At 40.6% G+C, this 15,824-nt stretch overlaps 1 protein-coding gene across 1 annotated transcript in view; it reads right to left on the minus strand.

Moving 5' to 3' along the window:
• Window positions 1–1,732: 1,732 nt before the first annotated feature.
• Window positions 1,733–15,824, minus strand: part of LOC108931972 (sodium channel protein type 4 subunit alpha-like) — a 123,458-nt gene continuing 109,366 nt past the window's right edge. The window contains exons 21-27 of the mRNA XM_029251868.1: window positions 15,113–15,235; window positions 13,449–13,721; window positions 8,535–8,588; window positions 8,117–8,254; window positions 7,869–7,973; window positions 7,222–7,492; window positions 1,733–2,967 (exon numbers count right to left, since the gene is read on the minus strand). Of these exons, the coding sequence (XP_029107701.1) occupies window positions 1,733–2,967; window positions 7,222–7,492; window positions 7,869–7,973; window positions 8,117–8,254; window positions 8,535–8,588; window positions 13,449–13,721; window positions 15,113–15,235 (2,199 nt within the window). The remainder of the gene's footprint in view (window positions 2,968–7,221; window positions 7,493–7,868; window positions 7,974–8,116; window positions 8,255–8,534; window positions 8,589–13,448; window positions 13,722–15,112; window positions 15,236–15,824) is intronic.

The following is a 15,824-nucleotide window of genomic DNA, read 5'->3' on the forward strand; positions in this document are numbered from 1 at the left end:
AGTGCATGAGTAGTGACAGTGTGAGTGAATGAGTGAGTCAGTCTTGGTACACCAAAGCACCATACATACTATACTATTACAAAGAAAACAGTGCATAAAATGCAAAATATAACAAGTAAGCTGTGTTTTACAAGAAAGGTACACGAGATGATGAGTATATGGTGATACGTACCAAAAGTGTATGGTGAACAGGGTCCTGCAGGAACCTAACCCGCTTTTCCCCATAGGATCCTAACTTCCGCGAATAGCGAGGATTCGATGTGTATTTGTTTGCATTAAAAAAATAACCTCTGGCACCACTCTCATCAAAGTATAGAAGGAGATTTACATCATTACTGCCAAAGTGTATAACCCCTTTGCCAAAACAAGAGAGCACTGCCATACTGCCATAAAGAAAAAAGAGGAAGAAATGAAGCCAAAATCACACCAAAGTTATTGCTACAGTTCACAGCCCTTTTTCTCAAACTCGGAAGTGCAACCTGAAGTGTAAAACTTGACAGAGTATCACTCACTGTGTCAAACTGGAAGAGACAGGATCAGTTTCAAGGTAAAAAAAAAAAGACTTGTCACAGAAAGTAAAACAGTGCAAGTCTTCTGTATGGAGCCACTTGTTGTTAAAACTAAAATGACCTTATTGCTAATCTGTATAGGTGCAAGACAAATTAAACATACTATGATTTAGTCAGACTTCTAGAATTTTATCTTTAAAAATGTATTTGCATAATATAGAAAACAAGTAAAATATTTTATCTAAAGGGGGCCCGGTGGCGCAGTGGGTTGACCGGGTCCTACTCTCCAGTGGGTTTGGGGTTCGAGTCCCGCTTGGGGTGCCTTGCGACGGACTGGCGTCCCGTCCTGGGTGTGTCCCCTCCCCCTCCGGCCTTACGCCCTGTGTTGCCGGGTAGGCTCCGGTTCCCCGTGACCCCGTATGGGACAAGCGGTTCAGAAAGTAGGTGTGTGTATTTTATCTAATAAATAAATGGTTGTTTTTTTTGGGAATACCAATATATATACTCTCTGATTCCTTCATGGAATTTAGAGTTGACTTCTTTTCCTGTAATCTGTTGTCACATACTGGGGGTTTGCTTGGATTTCATCAACAGTCATCCTTGCAAATACTTCCTGAAAATGTTTGATTGTCATATACATATCACCAGATACAAGTAATAAAAAAAAATATTATACCAGACAAATAACAATTTTTAAATTCAAAGTGTAATTTTACCAGTAAAACTAAATATATAGTATTTCATTTAACATGAATGTATGATATAACCTACCCTTTTATTTTGTTGCAGTGGTACCATTACCATATACTGCAAACAACTGAAATTGCAAAATAAACAAAAAACTTCACTTGAAAAATATTGAATATAATAACTCTTTTGAAAGGCTGATAACATTAGCAAGCATTATACAATGCTATTTTCTATAATGTGATTTAAAACTGTAATTTACACTAACCAATGACATCAACATCAGTAAGACCTTCAATGAATGCATACAGGAGAATTTTTATTGATAAAATATATATTCTCTCAGTCTAATTATTACCCCTAGATACAATTTATGCAACCCTGCAAAAATATTGCAGCACTGTTGATATAATTTTGAATGATACTTTGTATTCTACCAAAGCAGAAAAAAACCCCACCTATCGAGTGTTATTTGAGTTAAATTACATTCGATAAGCTAAAAAAGAAACCCATTAAACCCTTTTCTTGTTACAGTGTTACAGATATGTCTCTCGGTCTCTATTAGGGAATAGGAAGTTTTCTTGGAGCCCCGTGTTCCTGGCATCTGGTATTAGAACCTGGAAAAAATCGCAAGCAGCCCAACTGACACTGTCATAAGATGGCAGGGAGAAAGTTGAGGACAGATTCTCCGTTATTTCCCTCTCAGGTCTGTAGTTCTCCTTCATCATACAGGCTATGAGACCCTCTTTCTCAGGCGCCTCCTCTCCTTCAACAGAGCAGTCTGTGTTGATCTGACGGTACAAGTATGAGGCTTGCTTCATTTGGCGCCGGACCAGGTGTGTCCTGTATGCCCTCTGGATTATGGTTGCTGACACTTCCTCCTGCTTGCGCCGGAGGGTTGTTGTTATGGGCTCATAAGAGATTTTGGATGGGTTGGCCATCATGAACTTCTCCTCCATTTGTTGCTTTAGAGCATCCATTTCCCCGGATTCTCCCAAGACTCGTTTTGTGAAGGCAAATAAAATGTCCAGGCAGTGGATTTTATCCCCACTTACCATGGGCAAATCCATAGAGATAAGTTTGATTTTGTTGGGCTTGGCAATGCGTAGTGGCTCCGAAAGAGCGTCGGCAAACTCTGAAAGTTTTGAGTACTCAATAAACTGGGTCGCCTCTGGATCAAACTTCTCCCAGACCTCATAGAACATCTCAAAGTCGTCCTCGCTCAGAGGTTCTGTGCTCTCCTCTGTGGCCACACTGAAGTTCTCTAGGATGATAGCTATGTACATGTTGACAACAATAAGGAATGATATAATGATGTAGGTCACAAAGAATGTGATGCCTACAGAAGGATTCCCACAATTCCCCCTGGCGTTAGTCCCTGTGTGGAGGATGTTGGAATCGCATTCCTCAGGAGAGTTGTTCAAAATGGGGCTGAGCAGGTTGTCCCACCCAGCTGAAGTTGTGATCTGGAAAAGGCAGATCATGCTGTTTCCAAATGTCTCAAAGTTGAACATGTCATCAATGCCACCCTGTTTCTTCACATAGGCAAAGTTGGCCATGCCAAAAATGGCATAAATGAACATCACAAGGAAAAGCAAGAGGCCAATGTTGAATAGTGCTGGAAGGGACATCATTAAGGCAAAAAGTAAAGTTCTGATTCCTTTAGCTCCACGTATAAGTCGAAGGACACGTCCTATTCTTGCCAGTCTGATGACTCGAAAAAGAGTTGGTGACACAAAATACTTCTCTATAATGTCTGCAAGAACAATACCTGTAAAGAAAATATACATTTAAAAAATTAAGTGATGTGCTTCATATATAGGTCAATAATTGTGTCTTGAATGACTTCATCTATGTAGCACACAGGCAGAGAGAGAGCACGCATATACAGAACACATTACTATTTACAGTATAGAACATCACATACACACCAACACCTGCATCTACTTACCACTTAACGTGCTGCTCACCATAGCAACCCAACACAGACACCTAGTTACCATGAACAACATGTAATTTTTTATCATTATGTCACACTAACATTGCACTGTGAGGCTAGTGTTGCTGGAATGAGAGCATTGGGGCAACTGCTTTCTTGGATGGCAAAGTCATAGACACGAAACAGACATTTCTCCTCTGACATTTTCATGTTTTCTTGTTTTACAGTGTTGGATCACAGTGAATTTAATTAGACTTTTGATGCGGATCATCAGAAAAAGACTCAAATGTCAAAGCTGAATGAATTTGTCTCTACAAATTAAACATTTTTCACTTTGAAATCTACATTTATTACAAAGATTAAACACAAAAAAACAGTTGCTTAAGTGTTCAATCCCTTTAGGTCATTATTTAGTAGAGGCGGCTTTGCGGGTCGGCCGCCGCCATGTGTGGGGGAGTAAAGCTGAAATGTTACATGCGATTATTTTCAGCAGTTGCTTTCTCTTTGCGTCCATCAAGCCATTTGCCTGTAATCCTTTATTCAGCACCGTGTATAAAAAGTAATTGAACTGAACTTAAAGCTGCAACTGGTAAAGCACCTGGACAATTGCTGCTGCATTGTCTCTCCCATCTCCCATGGAAGTAAATATCATAGCTCTGCTGGTGGTTTCCCTAACCTCGTGCCACCTTGCATGCTTATACAGCTTTTGAGGATGGCGTGCTCTCGGCCGATTCAGAGCTGTGCTGTATTCTGCACCATTTTTAAATGATTGATTTAACTGTGGGGGGTGCGGTGGTGCAGTGGGTTGGACCACAGTCCTGCTCTCTGGTGGGTCTGGGGTTTGAGTCTCGCTTGGGGTGCCTTGTGACGGACTGGCGTCCCGTCCTGGGTGTGTCCCCTCCCCCTCCGGCCTTACGCCCTGTGTTGCCGGGTAGGCTCCGGTTCCCCGCGACCCCGTATGGGATGAGCGGTTCTGAAAATGTGTGTGTGTGTGTGTGTGTGATTTAACTGTATTCTGAGGGATATCCAGTGACTTGGAACTTTTCTTCTATAGATCCCCTGACTGGTATATTGGAATACTGGTAGATCAGTAACCTTGTCGTGGAGTTCTTTTGGAGTGTTCTCCAGTGCTTTCATGTTTGATACTGAAGCTCTGGGGCACCTTTCCAGTATATAGGGGGGTGTCTGTTGAAGCGCTGTATCGGAGCTTTTGTCATTTTGAAGAAAATCATGTGACTAATGACAAAGGAGTCCTCGCTTCCTGTGGAATCACTAAATGTTTTGCCTGGTGTTTCGATTTGGGAATATAAAAATGCAAAACTGCTGCGTTGGTTGTAGTAAGTTGGTTGATTTGCGAATACTTCTCAGGTTCACAGCTGGCTGAGGAGACGCATTGTAGAAACTTCTGTGTCTGAATAAAATCAATAAAAACTCTTCTTCCTTCTCTTCCCACACTCAGTGCGTTGTTGCAGTTGTACTCCAAATGCCCAGTCACACAAGCAATTTGCCCACCTGAGCCCCATACAAATTTGTCTTTCTGTATTTAAATCATGAACAGCAAAAAATGTGAACAGGTGTATTATTTCCCAATTCCCAAACATTTTTAATCTTACATTTATGCAGATGACATCGGTATCAATCTAGATAGATGTTTAGACAGACACCTTAACACAGTGTTGTACATAATGTGCAATATACAAGGGAATAATTCCAGTAAAAAAGTAGAATGAGCCTAGTAAGAATAACTGCTAGAGTTTGAGTGTATTACAATATGATATCACAAGAGTCCTTACTGGTTACTGCAGTAGTACAGTTTGCAATTACCACAGGTTAGTGATGTTGGCACTGTGTCAGCACCTCACAATCATCGATTGATTTGACTACTGTAAATTACTTTTAACAGTACATGTCACTAGTCCCTAAGCTATTGGGGAGGCATACGAGCAGAAACTGTTAAAGGATGCGGATCTGGCGGCAGAGGCAAGAGACTGTGGGCAGCGGGCTCACGTGAGACTGCCAGAGGTGGGTGTCGGGGGGTTTGTGGTCAAATGAGCTACGTCGTTGTTGGGAGTATTTCACATCAGAAGCCCTTCGTTAAGGGTGGCGGCGAAGGAGCTGTCTGAGGCTGCCGAGAAGGTGAGTCAGCGGTTGTGGTTGAGAAGAGAGCAGGTACTTGGGGTTACAGGTAGGAGGGAGCTGTGTAGTGGTGGTAAAATTAGTGGCAGGTGGGTAGTAATGGGAGGCAGCTGGTGGTAAGTAAGGAGGTGTGGCCTTGTTAGTTAAGGTAGTTGAAGTTTGTGGAGTGGTGCACAGGTATGGAGGTAAAGATGGTGCCTTTAGAAGGTATGTATGGAGCTGTGGTTTAACTGTTTGTTGAGTTTGTTGAGGTGCAGTATTTGTTGAGGATGAAGGGCATCTAACATGTGTGGAAGGGGGTGGGTCCGGGACACCAAAGAGGGGATTGATACTTAGCAATGAATTATTTTATGTTTAATAACTATAATAATGTTACATTAATGTAGAGATTTGTTTTCACTTAGACATTCAAGAGCTGTTTTGTGATGATCAGAGTCAAAAAATTCCAATTAAATATGATTGTAAAACAAGAAAACATAAAGAAGTTCAAGAGGGTCAATACTTTTTCTAGGCACATTTCTAGATACATTTGCCAACATCCCCAGGAAAGGGTGGAAAGCTCCCATAAGGCATTACGAAGCCAGTTGAAACACATTGCTTCTGTTCGGCGATGAGGAAACAATAAGCAACACCCCGACGAGGCAGCAGAAACAAAACAAAGGTGGATAGTGCAGTTCCTCAAATGTATGTGGTTACAAAAGCACTAAGTGCACTTTCCCCAAACAAACACAGAATCGTGGAATCTACAGCCTGGCACAGACACAGTTCTGCGGTGTTGTATGGTTTTCAGTTTGCTTTCTTGCCAGCATCATGGAAGTGCTTGTGTGACGGATGTACTGATACAACCTAGTTTGTCACAACCCCCCCATTTAAGGCACACTGACAAATGGCCTGGCTTGCAGAACATGAGGATGCTGATTGAGATTTTCTAAATTCTGTTATTCTTGATTATGGATCTCTCAGGCTGAACAAAGTTTCAGGCAGAAGGGAATCCGAACAGCACGTAGAGATTCGCACTCAGACTTTGGTGTCTGGTCCTTCTCTGTGTCTTGCTCCAAGTCCCTCCTCACTATCAAGCATGTGTGCATGTTCTGTCTCTCTGGATACTGTATTGGAGTGTATGCTACATCTCCCTGCATGCACAACATTGCTTCTTAACCACAAAAAAATATGATGACACTGAATACGTTAATATCATCTGCCATACTTACAATAAATACAATAAATCAATTGTATCAATTACTTATCAACTGTTTCAAAGTACCAACTCAAACAACAAACCAATGTAGCCCACCCACTCAATTCTAATTTTTAAAATTTTTCTTAGGATTGTCTTGGCATTGAAAACCCCTTCGCATGGGAGGTGAATTGGTGGTGCCTACAAAAATATCAATTTGGGATTTGTTTACTGTGGCTTACAAATTCGAGGTGTCTGACTGCGACTAGGGTGCTGAGAGGCCCACTTAGCGTTTTGTGTAGCTGTACGGTTTTTGTGAGATTAGACCTCTGATGCATCACATGTAGCAGCCATAGCTGTTATTTCTTTTTTTTCACTGAGTTACCCTCTAATACAACACCCCTGTCTTTTAGCTTAATGAACAAAGATAATTTTAACAAATTATGTGAACTTTTAGCTTCATGCTGCTCCATTTTTTTTCTTCCTCCATCTCTCTCTCTCTGCTCAGGAAACCGCCCTGAAGGTTATGATCCCATCTCCAATTAATGCTGACTGGCTGCCTAATTAACTCCTTACTACCCAATAAACAACAAAAACACATGCAAAAAAATCAACAGTTACCAAACCATAACCCTCTTCATATTAATACAAAACTATTACAGACCAATAAAAATTAAAACAAACACATTACAGCAACATTTGAACAAAGGTAGAGGGGGTTACACTAAAAGAGGTAGTTATGAAAGCACAAAACTCAGCAGATACATACTCACCCACTACTGAGAGAATGACTACTACAAAGTCAAAGATATTCCAGCCAACTGTGAAGAAATAGTAGCGCAGGGCAGTGATTTTCATGAGACACTCAGCTGAGAAAATGATAATGAAGGCAAGGTTGATATTGTTGAGAATGGATGTCATGTTGGGTGGCTGCTCATCTGTCTCCACCATCATGGTCACCATGTTTAGGATGATGAGTATCATGATCATGATGTCAAAGGCTTGCTTGGACACCATATCAAAGAAGAATCCTTGCAATGGGTTCTGAATATTTAAGAAAATAGAATATTAATATTTAGACTTCTGATGTGGAATTACTGTAATCTTTTCACAATTTCTTGGAATAGTCTGTCCATTAATGGTCTAATAAATTGATATATATATTGCATCCTGAATTAATATAATAAAATAGTTTTGTTCATTACAGACTTGCCAAACTCAATGCAATTTAAAATTAAGAAATACTTATTTCTGGAAGAACACCCACAAAACATAAAAAGCTTCTCATTATTGTATATTTTTTCCTCTTGTTTTATATTTTTAACATTTACTGCAAAAAAATATTTCTTATACAAAGCTGTTCAATAAAACAGTAACTGGCAATACAAAATTCTAATGGACAGTCATTTGGGTCATTTACCACTGGTCTTGGAATTGGCTTCTGAGGTTTTTTAGATCCAAGCTTCTTCATAGCATTGTAGTATTTTTTCTGTTCCTCTGTCATGAAGATATCTTGACCTCCTAAGTACAGATATATCGCTGTACAGTTATTTTTTGCAGCTTAATTTTTCAGGATTTTAAACTTAACAATGATTTACATACCTGTATGCTTTAAACAAAAAAAGCATGCCACTTTAGAAAATGTAAAATGCAATTATTGGCACTTATCTTTCTTTTTTGCTGGTTGAAATTGTCGATGATCACACCAATGAAGAGGTTTAAGGTGAAGAATGAGCCAAAGATGATGAATATCACAAAGTACAAGTACATATAAAGACTGAACTCTTTTATAGGTTGCTCTTCCACCTAGATAAGAAATGTAGGACCAAAATGCAAATTCATATGAATAATTAGCATCTGTTACTTTGAGCTTGTAGCTTTTTCTTGATAGGAATAAATTTATAAAATATATCTTGCAGATGTGGTAGACTGACAAAGTTGAATAGCAAAGAAAATGAAAAAGGTAGTAAAAAATAACCCAACCCTTAGCACTTTATGTGTAAAATGCTATTAATCAGTAAAATTACTTATTTCTGCAAATGTATTTACATAGAAAGAACTATTGCACTTCATCGCCACTACTTACAGCTCTTGAGTCAATGGCAGCATACATGATTTCCATCCAGCCTTTGAATGTGGCCTTATAACAAGAGAAATAAGAACTATACTACATTCTGTGTAACAATATTTTGGTTTCATGCATATTTAAAATTCTAGTATTTGTATGGTACACTTATCCCTATAGCTGATCCTAATTTATTCTTGAAAATCAGCTGAATATTAAAAAAACAAAGAATGAGATTACTTATTCCATTACTTTTTACTGATACTAAATATCACAAGAAAAAGTAGTGTGACACAATAAAATAGAATTAATAGCAATTTGGAGTTTGACAAACAAAACTTTCAGGGATCAAATATTAGATCATATGGAAAGTACACCAAGCACCTCTCAAACTCACAACCAGTCTAATATTTCTAACTCCTGAATATATGATACACTCAGCCCATCGTCTGTGCATTTTTAACGTGGTCTTGTGTTTTTGCTGTTTGCTGAGAATAATTTTTTGAAATTTAATTTTAAAAATTTGATTGGCGAACCAGAGCCTAACCCGGCAACACAGGGCGCAAGACAGGAGGGGACACACCCCGGACCGGACGGTCTGTCACAAGGCACCCCGAGGAGGACTCAAACCCCAGACCCACCAGAGAGCAGGGACAGGCCAAATCTGCCGTGCCCCAGCGCCTGCATGATAAGAACAATGAATTTTATTTTATTTCATTATGTTTTGTGCTTTAACTTTCATCTTTCAGTCTGAATTTCAATAGAAAAATTTTGGATTCGTTATAGTTTTTTTTTAACAAATTTGAAAGTTCTTTTAAAGATCTTCTGGGTGAACAGAGTAATAAAGCTATTCATAGCAATTTCATTTTTATGAAGGGTCTATAGCAGGATTGTTCAATCTTTCTGGCAAAAGATCAAAACTGTTACTATGAATTCTGCGTTTCACTATTACAGTTGAGGGCCTGGCCTCAGGGATTTAGGTGTAAACATTATAAGTGGCATACTGAATCTTAAATGTCTTTAAAAAAAGACTACGTAGTAGTCTATCTGGAATGTCACAAATGCTCAGGTCCTGCAGCCATCGAGAAGTTCTGCTGATGGTCTTGTACACCAGAACCAAAATCTTGAATTTGATGTTGGCAGCTACAAGAAAAAAATGGAGAGCAGGAGGGGAGACACCCAGAAACACTTTGGTCAGCCAAACACAACTTGTGCTGCAGCGTACTGTGTTGGCTGGAGAGGCTCAATGGCAGGAACCAGAAGACAAGACAGAGGAGATCTACAGTATTCCAGGCAGGACAGTACCATGGCTTGGAGCACTAGTTACATGTTAGGTGTTATGATTTAGGTGTTATAAGTATCACTAATAACAGTAAGTGACATAATGACTCTTAAATGTCTGAAATTGAGAAAGTAATGTAAGGACCCGTGTTACTGAGGGGTGTCATGTTCCAGTGGGAAAAGGTGTTTATTGAAAATAGTTGACCCATTGTAAGTCATGTACCTAGCAGTGTAAGTCACCTTGGTGAAGAAGGTGTGTGGGCTAGTAACACTACATAGTATCCGTTGTAAGTCGCTTTGGAGAAAAGTGTCTGCTAAGTGAAAAAATATAAATGTAAATGTAAATAGTTGGGAATTGTGGAAAAGGTGCTAAATAGTTGTTGAACTGCTGTGAGGGAGGAAAGGGATTATAAGAGGCCGAGTGTCTGTTGGACAGGGTGAAAAGCTTAGGAAAAGCTTGAGAAAGGCTGGTTTGAGTTGTAGCGTCCTTGAAGAAAAGGGATCCTCAGACCAAAAGCATTGCTTTGTGTTTCTTTTTGCTGGACTTTTGTTTGGCCTTCCAAAGTGTTTCTATGCATCTCCCCTCCTTCTCTGCATTACTTCCATTATTTTGTGCGTCCTTCCTTGCCTCAACCGAACCCAGAGTACAGCGCGCTACATTGGTGTCAGAGTGGGACGGGGCACACCAATGAGGAGCTGGATTTAGGAGCTGTGGAACCCCGGAGATGGAGAAGCGAGAGTTGGCACGAAGGAAGAAGCCAGCAGGGTGATTAAAACGCAACTGCTGAAAGAAGATCCTGCTGCAGACAGGGTCGAGAAAGGGGAGCTGTCGTGAAGCAACGATATCCAGAGCACAACAGCGTACAACCACACCCTGTCTACGCACAAGCAGGGCTTCCCAGCAGGCTCGAGCGAAGCCTTAAATGTGAGATCACCTGCGTTTAAAGACGGCACCACTATGGTAGAGAAATCCCCCAGCTTGAATGAAGCCCTGCCGCAGTGCTCTGAAAACGGGTGATCCAGCAGAGCAAGTGGAAAGAAGGCTGCGAAAACAGGAGTGTTGTACGATTGGAAGCAGCTGGTCCCATGGACCAAGAGCATTATTTCCATTAGTTCGCACCAATACCTCTTGCTGTGTGCCGGTGTTCCCATAAACATTACTAATGAATGGTTGCCACATCCGAACCCAATGTGCTACAATATTATTTGTTGTTTTCTATTTTAACAAGATATCATATTATTATGTAATTTGCTTGATATATTGATATAACATGCTTTCCTTGCCAAAGATAATTCTCATAAAAGTCCAACAAAGAGAAATTGTTTAACGTCTCCTTCAAGTTGCACACACGCTAAAAATCAACACACTGCTACACTCACGGAACACTTTATTAGGATCACTATACTAATACTATGTAGGGTCTCCCTTTGCTCTTAAAACAGCCTCAGTTCTTGGATTCCACAAGGTGTTGGAAAGATGTTTGATATTCTGGTCCATGTTGATATGATTGCATCGCACAATTTCTGTAGATTCTCCCATTCCACCACATCCCAGAGGTGTTCTACTGGATTCAGACTGGGGCTGTGAAGGCCACTGAAGAACACTGAACTCATTGTCATGTTCATGAAACCAGTTTGAGACGACTTTTGCTTTGTGACACAGTGCATTACAATGCTGGAAGTAGCCATTAGAAGATGAGTAAATTGTGGCCATAATGGGATGCACATGGCCAACAACAATACTCAGAAAGGCTGTGGCATTCAAGAGATGACTGATTGCTATTAAGGGGCTCAAAGTATTCCCAAAGAAAGACCCAACACACAATTACAGCACCACCACCAACCTGGACAACTGATCCAAGGCAGGTTGGGTCCATGGATTCATGTTGCTGATGCCAAATTCTAACCCCTACGATCTGTGTGCCTTAGCAGAAATCGAGATTCATCAGACTGGGCTACGTTTGTCCAGACATCAGCTTTCCAGTTTTGGTGAGCCTGTGTTCACTGCAGCCTCAGCTTTCTGTGCTTGGCTGTGGAACCCAACATGGTCTTCTGCTGTTGTAGCACATCTGCCTCAGCTACAACATGCCACGATCAAAATCACTGAGATCACATTTTTCCTCCATTCTAGTGTTTGATGTGAACATTAATTCAAGCTCCTGAGCTGTATCTGCATGACTGTATGCATTGTGCTGCTGCCACATGATTGGCTGATAGATAATTGCACAAATAAGCAGGTGTACAGGTGTTCCTAAAAAAGTGCTCCGTGAGTGTATAATAACACTGCAATGGACTGGCGGACGTCCTGTACAAGGAGCACCCTGTTTAGTCTTGTGTATATGCTCCGTACCACCATAGCCCTACCTTGGATGAGCGAATAGTGAGTGAGTCTGATAATACTGTATTATTGTTACAATAACCTTAATTTACCTTATTTATTCTTGGAGTCTGAGCCACCCCCCTCCCGAGGACGTATAATATCACCGACTCCCTCAAAAAATATTTACAGATTATTTACAAAAAATACTTACAATCAACAGAAAATGGTACTGATTTTATGGCAATAATTTCAGCTGTGACCAGTGACTCTGACTTATAAACCCATTACTGTCTCCAAGGCTAATTCATTCAGATACCTTGAGTTCACAGAATTAAACTTGAAATGTAGATGCATGCTTCATGCTATAGTGTTTTTAGTGATTTTATTTCATATAACTGAAGCTACTTCATTGCATAAACGAATGGCATTGTTATCCGTTTTAGTTAAAAAGTGAACAAGTTAGTCCTTCTGGCTACATTTCTCAGAAACGTTTCTTCCTTGATTGAGAAGCCATATTCAACACTGAAGCTCAAGTAAATACAAATATTATGAACAGAGTAACTAACTCACCGTAAGAAGAATTAACAGTGATAAAACAAAATGAGAGCAGACAAAAATGAGCTGCTCTGAACAGAAGAACACTGTTTTACCATTAAAGATGACTGAGCTGCATCTGAACACAGCACTTGGGGGTCCAGTGGAGCCCCGACTGGGGATGGCACATCCCATATTGAATATTAGCAGCCAGTCTATGTTCGTGCTTCAACAGAACTGTATTTTTACGTTACATTTTTGCATGATTGAAAAGAATTGATAGTATTTATGGCTGATACAGAATATATTCATAATTTACAGATGTTCTCACTGGCTGCATTATGTGAGCTGGTGAGCTGAATGCAGCCCCCAGAGTGTGGGTTGGACACCCTTGACAGGCAAAATTAATGGAGACACAATCCCGATGAAGTATTATTATGGTGCATTGTATGGGAAGATTATGGACGACTTCAAAACGACTATGAAATTTCCACAGTTTTCCTTGCATTGATTACTCGTAGTAAAGTCCTTGAATGATTTGAGACAGACTAGTTCTGTGTACAAAAAAGGTTCATAATGAGTGAAATGAGAAGTTGAAAATGATAGAACAGTGTTAACTCACTTTTTGAAAGGTTACATCACCCACTAAGTTAAACTTTTAAACTTTTTAAACTAAGTTAAATTTTTTCTACAAATTTGTACAATGTGTTATTCCATGGTGGAAAATAATGCTTCTCTAACATTTTTCTTTTTAAATCAAGTTCTGCTTTTGAGGAAAATTAAGGAAAAGAAAAACTCACCACTTGCAAGAGAGCAAGGTAGCCTGCGCCCACATTGTCAAAGTTAACTTTCACCTTCGTCCAGTAGAACTCAGTATCATTCTTGGCCAGGCACTCTGACTTGTTGTTCACTACTGAGACGTTGTGTATGTACCCTGTTCGGCTGATGCACCGGCCAAATTTTCCTGCAAAGAGGTTCACTCCCATGATGCTGAAGATCAGCCAGAAGATCAGACAGACCAGCAAAACGTTCATAATGGAAGGGATGGCACCAATCAGGGCATTCACGACCACCTTTCATCGGAGAGGCAAAACACATATGTTAGATTCCCCTTTAACATCAGCCTTTCCATACATGACTATTACATATTTTAGACAAACACATCCGTGTGTTCACACTTTACACAATACAGAATTATTTTTAAAAATAAAACTATGCTGCATCGAGAACAAAACAATCAAAGGCATCATTCGAAACATCTCATTAAAGGAAAAAGATATGTTAAGATCAGTTAAGATATAACATGTTAATAGGGATGTCCACAATAAAAGTGGTAACGATCACACAGACCACACAATGCCAAGCACAGATGAACTGTAGCATGGTACACTTTTTTACATTTAACATTAATACTTAATGGCATAAGACATAATGGTAACAAACCACACTGAACCAAAAATATCCATCTTTGAAAGGAAAATCTGCAAAAGTATTTTTGTCATTAACATTGCTAGATGTTGCAGAGGTGCATATGAACACACTGCATTTTCCTCATAACAAAGGTACAAGTCCTGCAAACAACAGAAAAGTTTTAATTTCACATGGTGATTGCATGGAAAATAATACATGTAATACTGGAAGGAAGCAGTCTCTTGTATGAGATTCCAGTGACTATAGGCCACCTGTTGATCCAGTCATTACATTTAGGATTATGTACTCAATTCACACTTGTTCATTTAGCTGCTGCTTTTCTCCAAAGCAACTTACAACATTAAGGTTACAATCATTCACCTATTTATACAGCCGGGTAATTTTACGGGAGCCATTTAGGGGAAGTATCTTGCTCAAGGATACGAGAGTGGAAGTGGAAACCTGCAACCTTTGGATCCAGAGGCAGTTGCTCTAACTGCTACGCTACCAGCTGCCCTCCTTTGCTGAGGGTTTCTGACAGCATAATCAAATGAGTTACATGGAATACATTGGCCAAAATACTCAATTGCATTTTTTAATAAAGCGTACCTATCTAATGTTAAGTAGGGGGGTGCAGTGGCGCAGTGGGTTGGACCGCAGTCCTGCTCTCCGGTGGGTCTGGGGTTCAAGTTCCGCTTGGGGTGCCTTGTGATGGACTGGCGTCCTGTCCTGGGTGTGTCCCCTCCCCCTCCGGCCTTGTGCCTTGTGTTACCGGGTAGGCTCCGGTTCCCTGCGACCCCATATGGGACGAGCGGTTCTGAAAGTGTGTGTGTGTGTGTGTGTGTGTGTGTGTGTGTGTGTGTGTGTGTCTGTCTGTCTGTCTGTCTGTCTAATGTTATATACGTGGGTGTCCAACAGCTTCTTCATTCAATACTGAATTTACAATAATAACAACATCAGCACAACAGACAACAAATGAGCAAGGGTGAAGTTGAGCAAGAGAAATAAATAGAGAGAAAGTGGACAAGAATTGAAGAGAAAGGAAAGCTCTTACCCGCATGCCTTCAAATCTCGACAGGGCTCTGAGTGGCCTGAGAGCCCGAAGAGTCCTAAGTGATTTTATGGCCGAGAAGTCCGAGTAGCCAAGTGTGTTGGCTACAAGGCTTATTAAAGAGACCTATATGGAGAGAGAAATGGAGAACCCACAGCATTAGTGTGAGTCCTTAACCTGCTTGATTGCAGATGAACTTCATAACATGCTTCCTGTTGGGGGAGAGAAAAGCCTCTGACTGCGGCCTGCTGATGACAGTCCTGTCCTCCTGTTGGTTGCTGGGCAGAGGGTCAACTGGTTTTTGGTTAACTGGGATCAAAACGACTTCACTGCAGAGGAGCTTGGATAAAAGTTTCAATGGAATGAGAACCATCAGGGTAGATAGTGCAAAGCAATGAGAGTCATTCCTGTTGCGCACAACAATATTTTGATTTCAGTCCTGCAAGAAATCAGAACCCATACTACAAGATGTGCAGTTGAAGATGTCTCTACTTCAGCCTGTTGAAAGACGGAAACATGTTAGCTGGGTAAAGAATATGAAAGCAGCTCATGAGAGGCCTGTTTGTATGTTTTCTGAGGACCAGTAGCAGGACATGCGGATAAGAATTGACCTTACCCTCATGCCAGCAAAGCGGGACACTGCTCGAAGGGGACGCAGCGCCCTCAGGGTCCTGAGGACTTTCATCGCGCCAATTTGGTCAACATTGACAGCACT

This window comes from Scleropages formosus, chromosome 5 (genome assembly GCF_900964775.1).
Source record: "Scleropages formosus chromosome 5, fSclFor1.1, whole genome shotgun sequence".
Classification (NCBI taxonomy): domain Eukaryota; kingdom Metazoa; phylum Chordata; class Actinopteri; order Osteoglossiformes; family Osteoglossidae; genus Scleropages; species Scleropages formosus.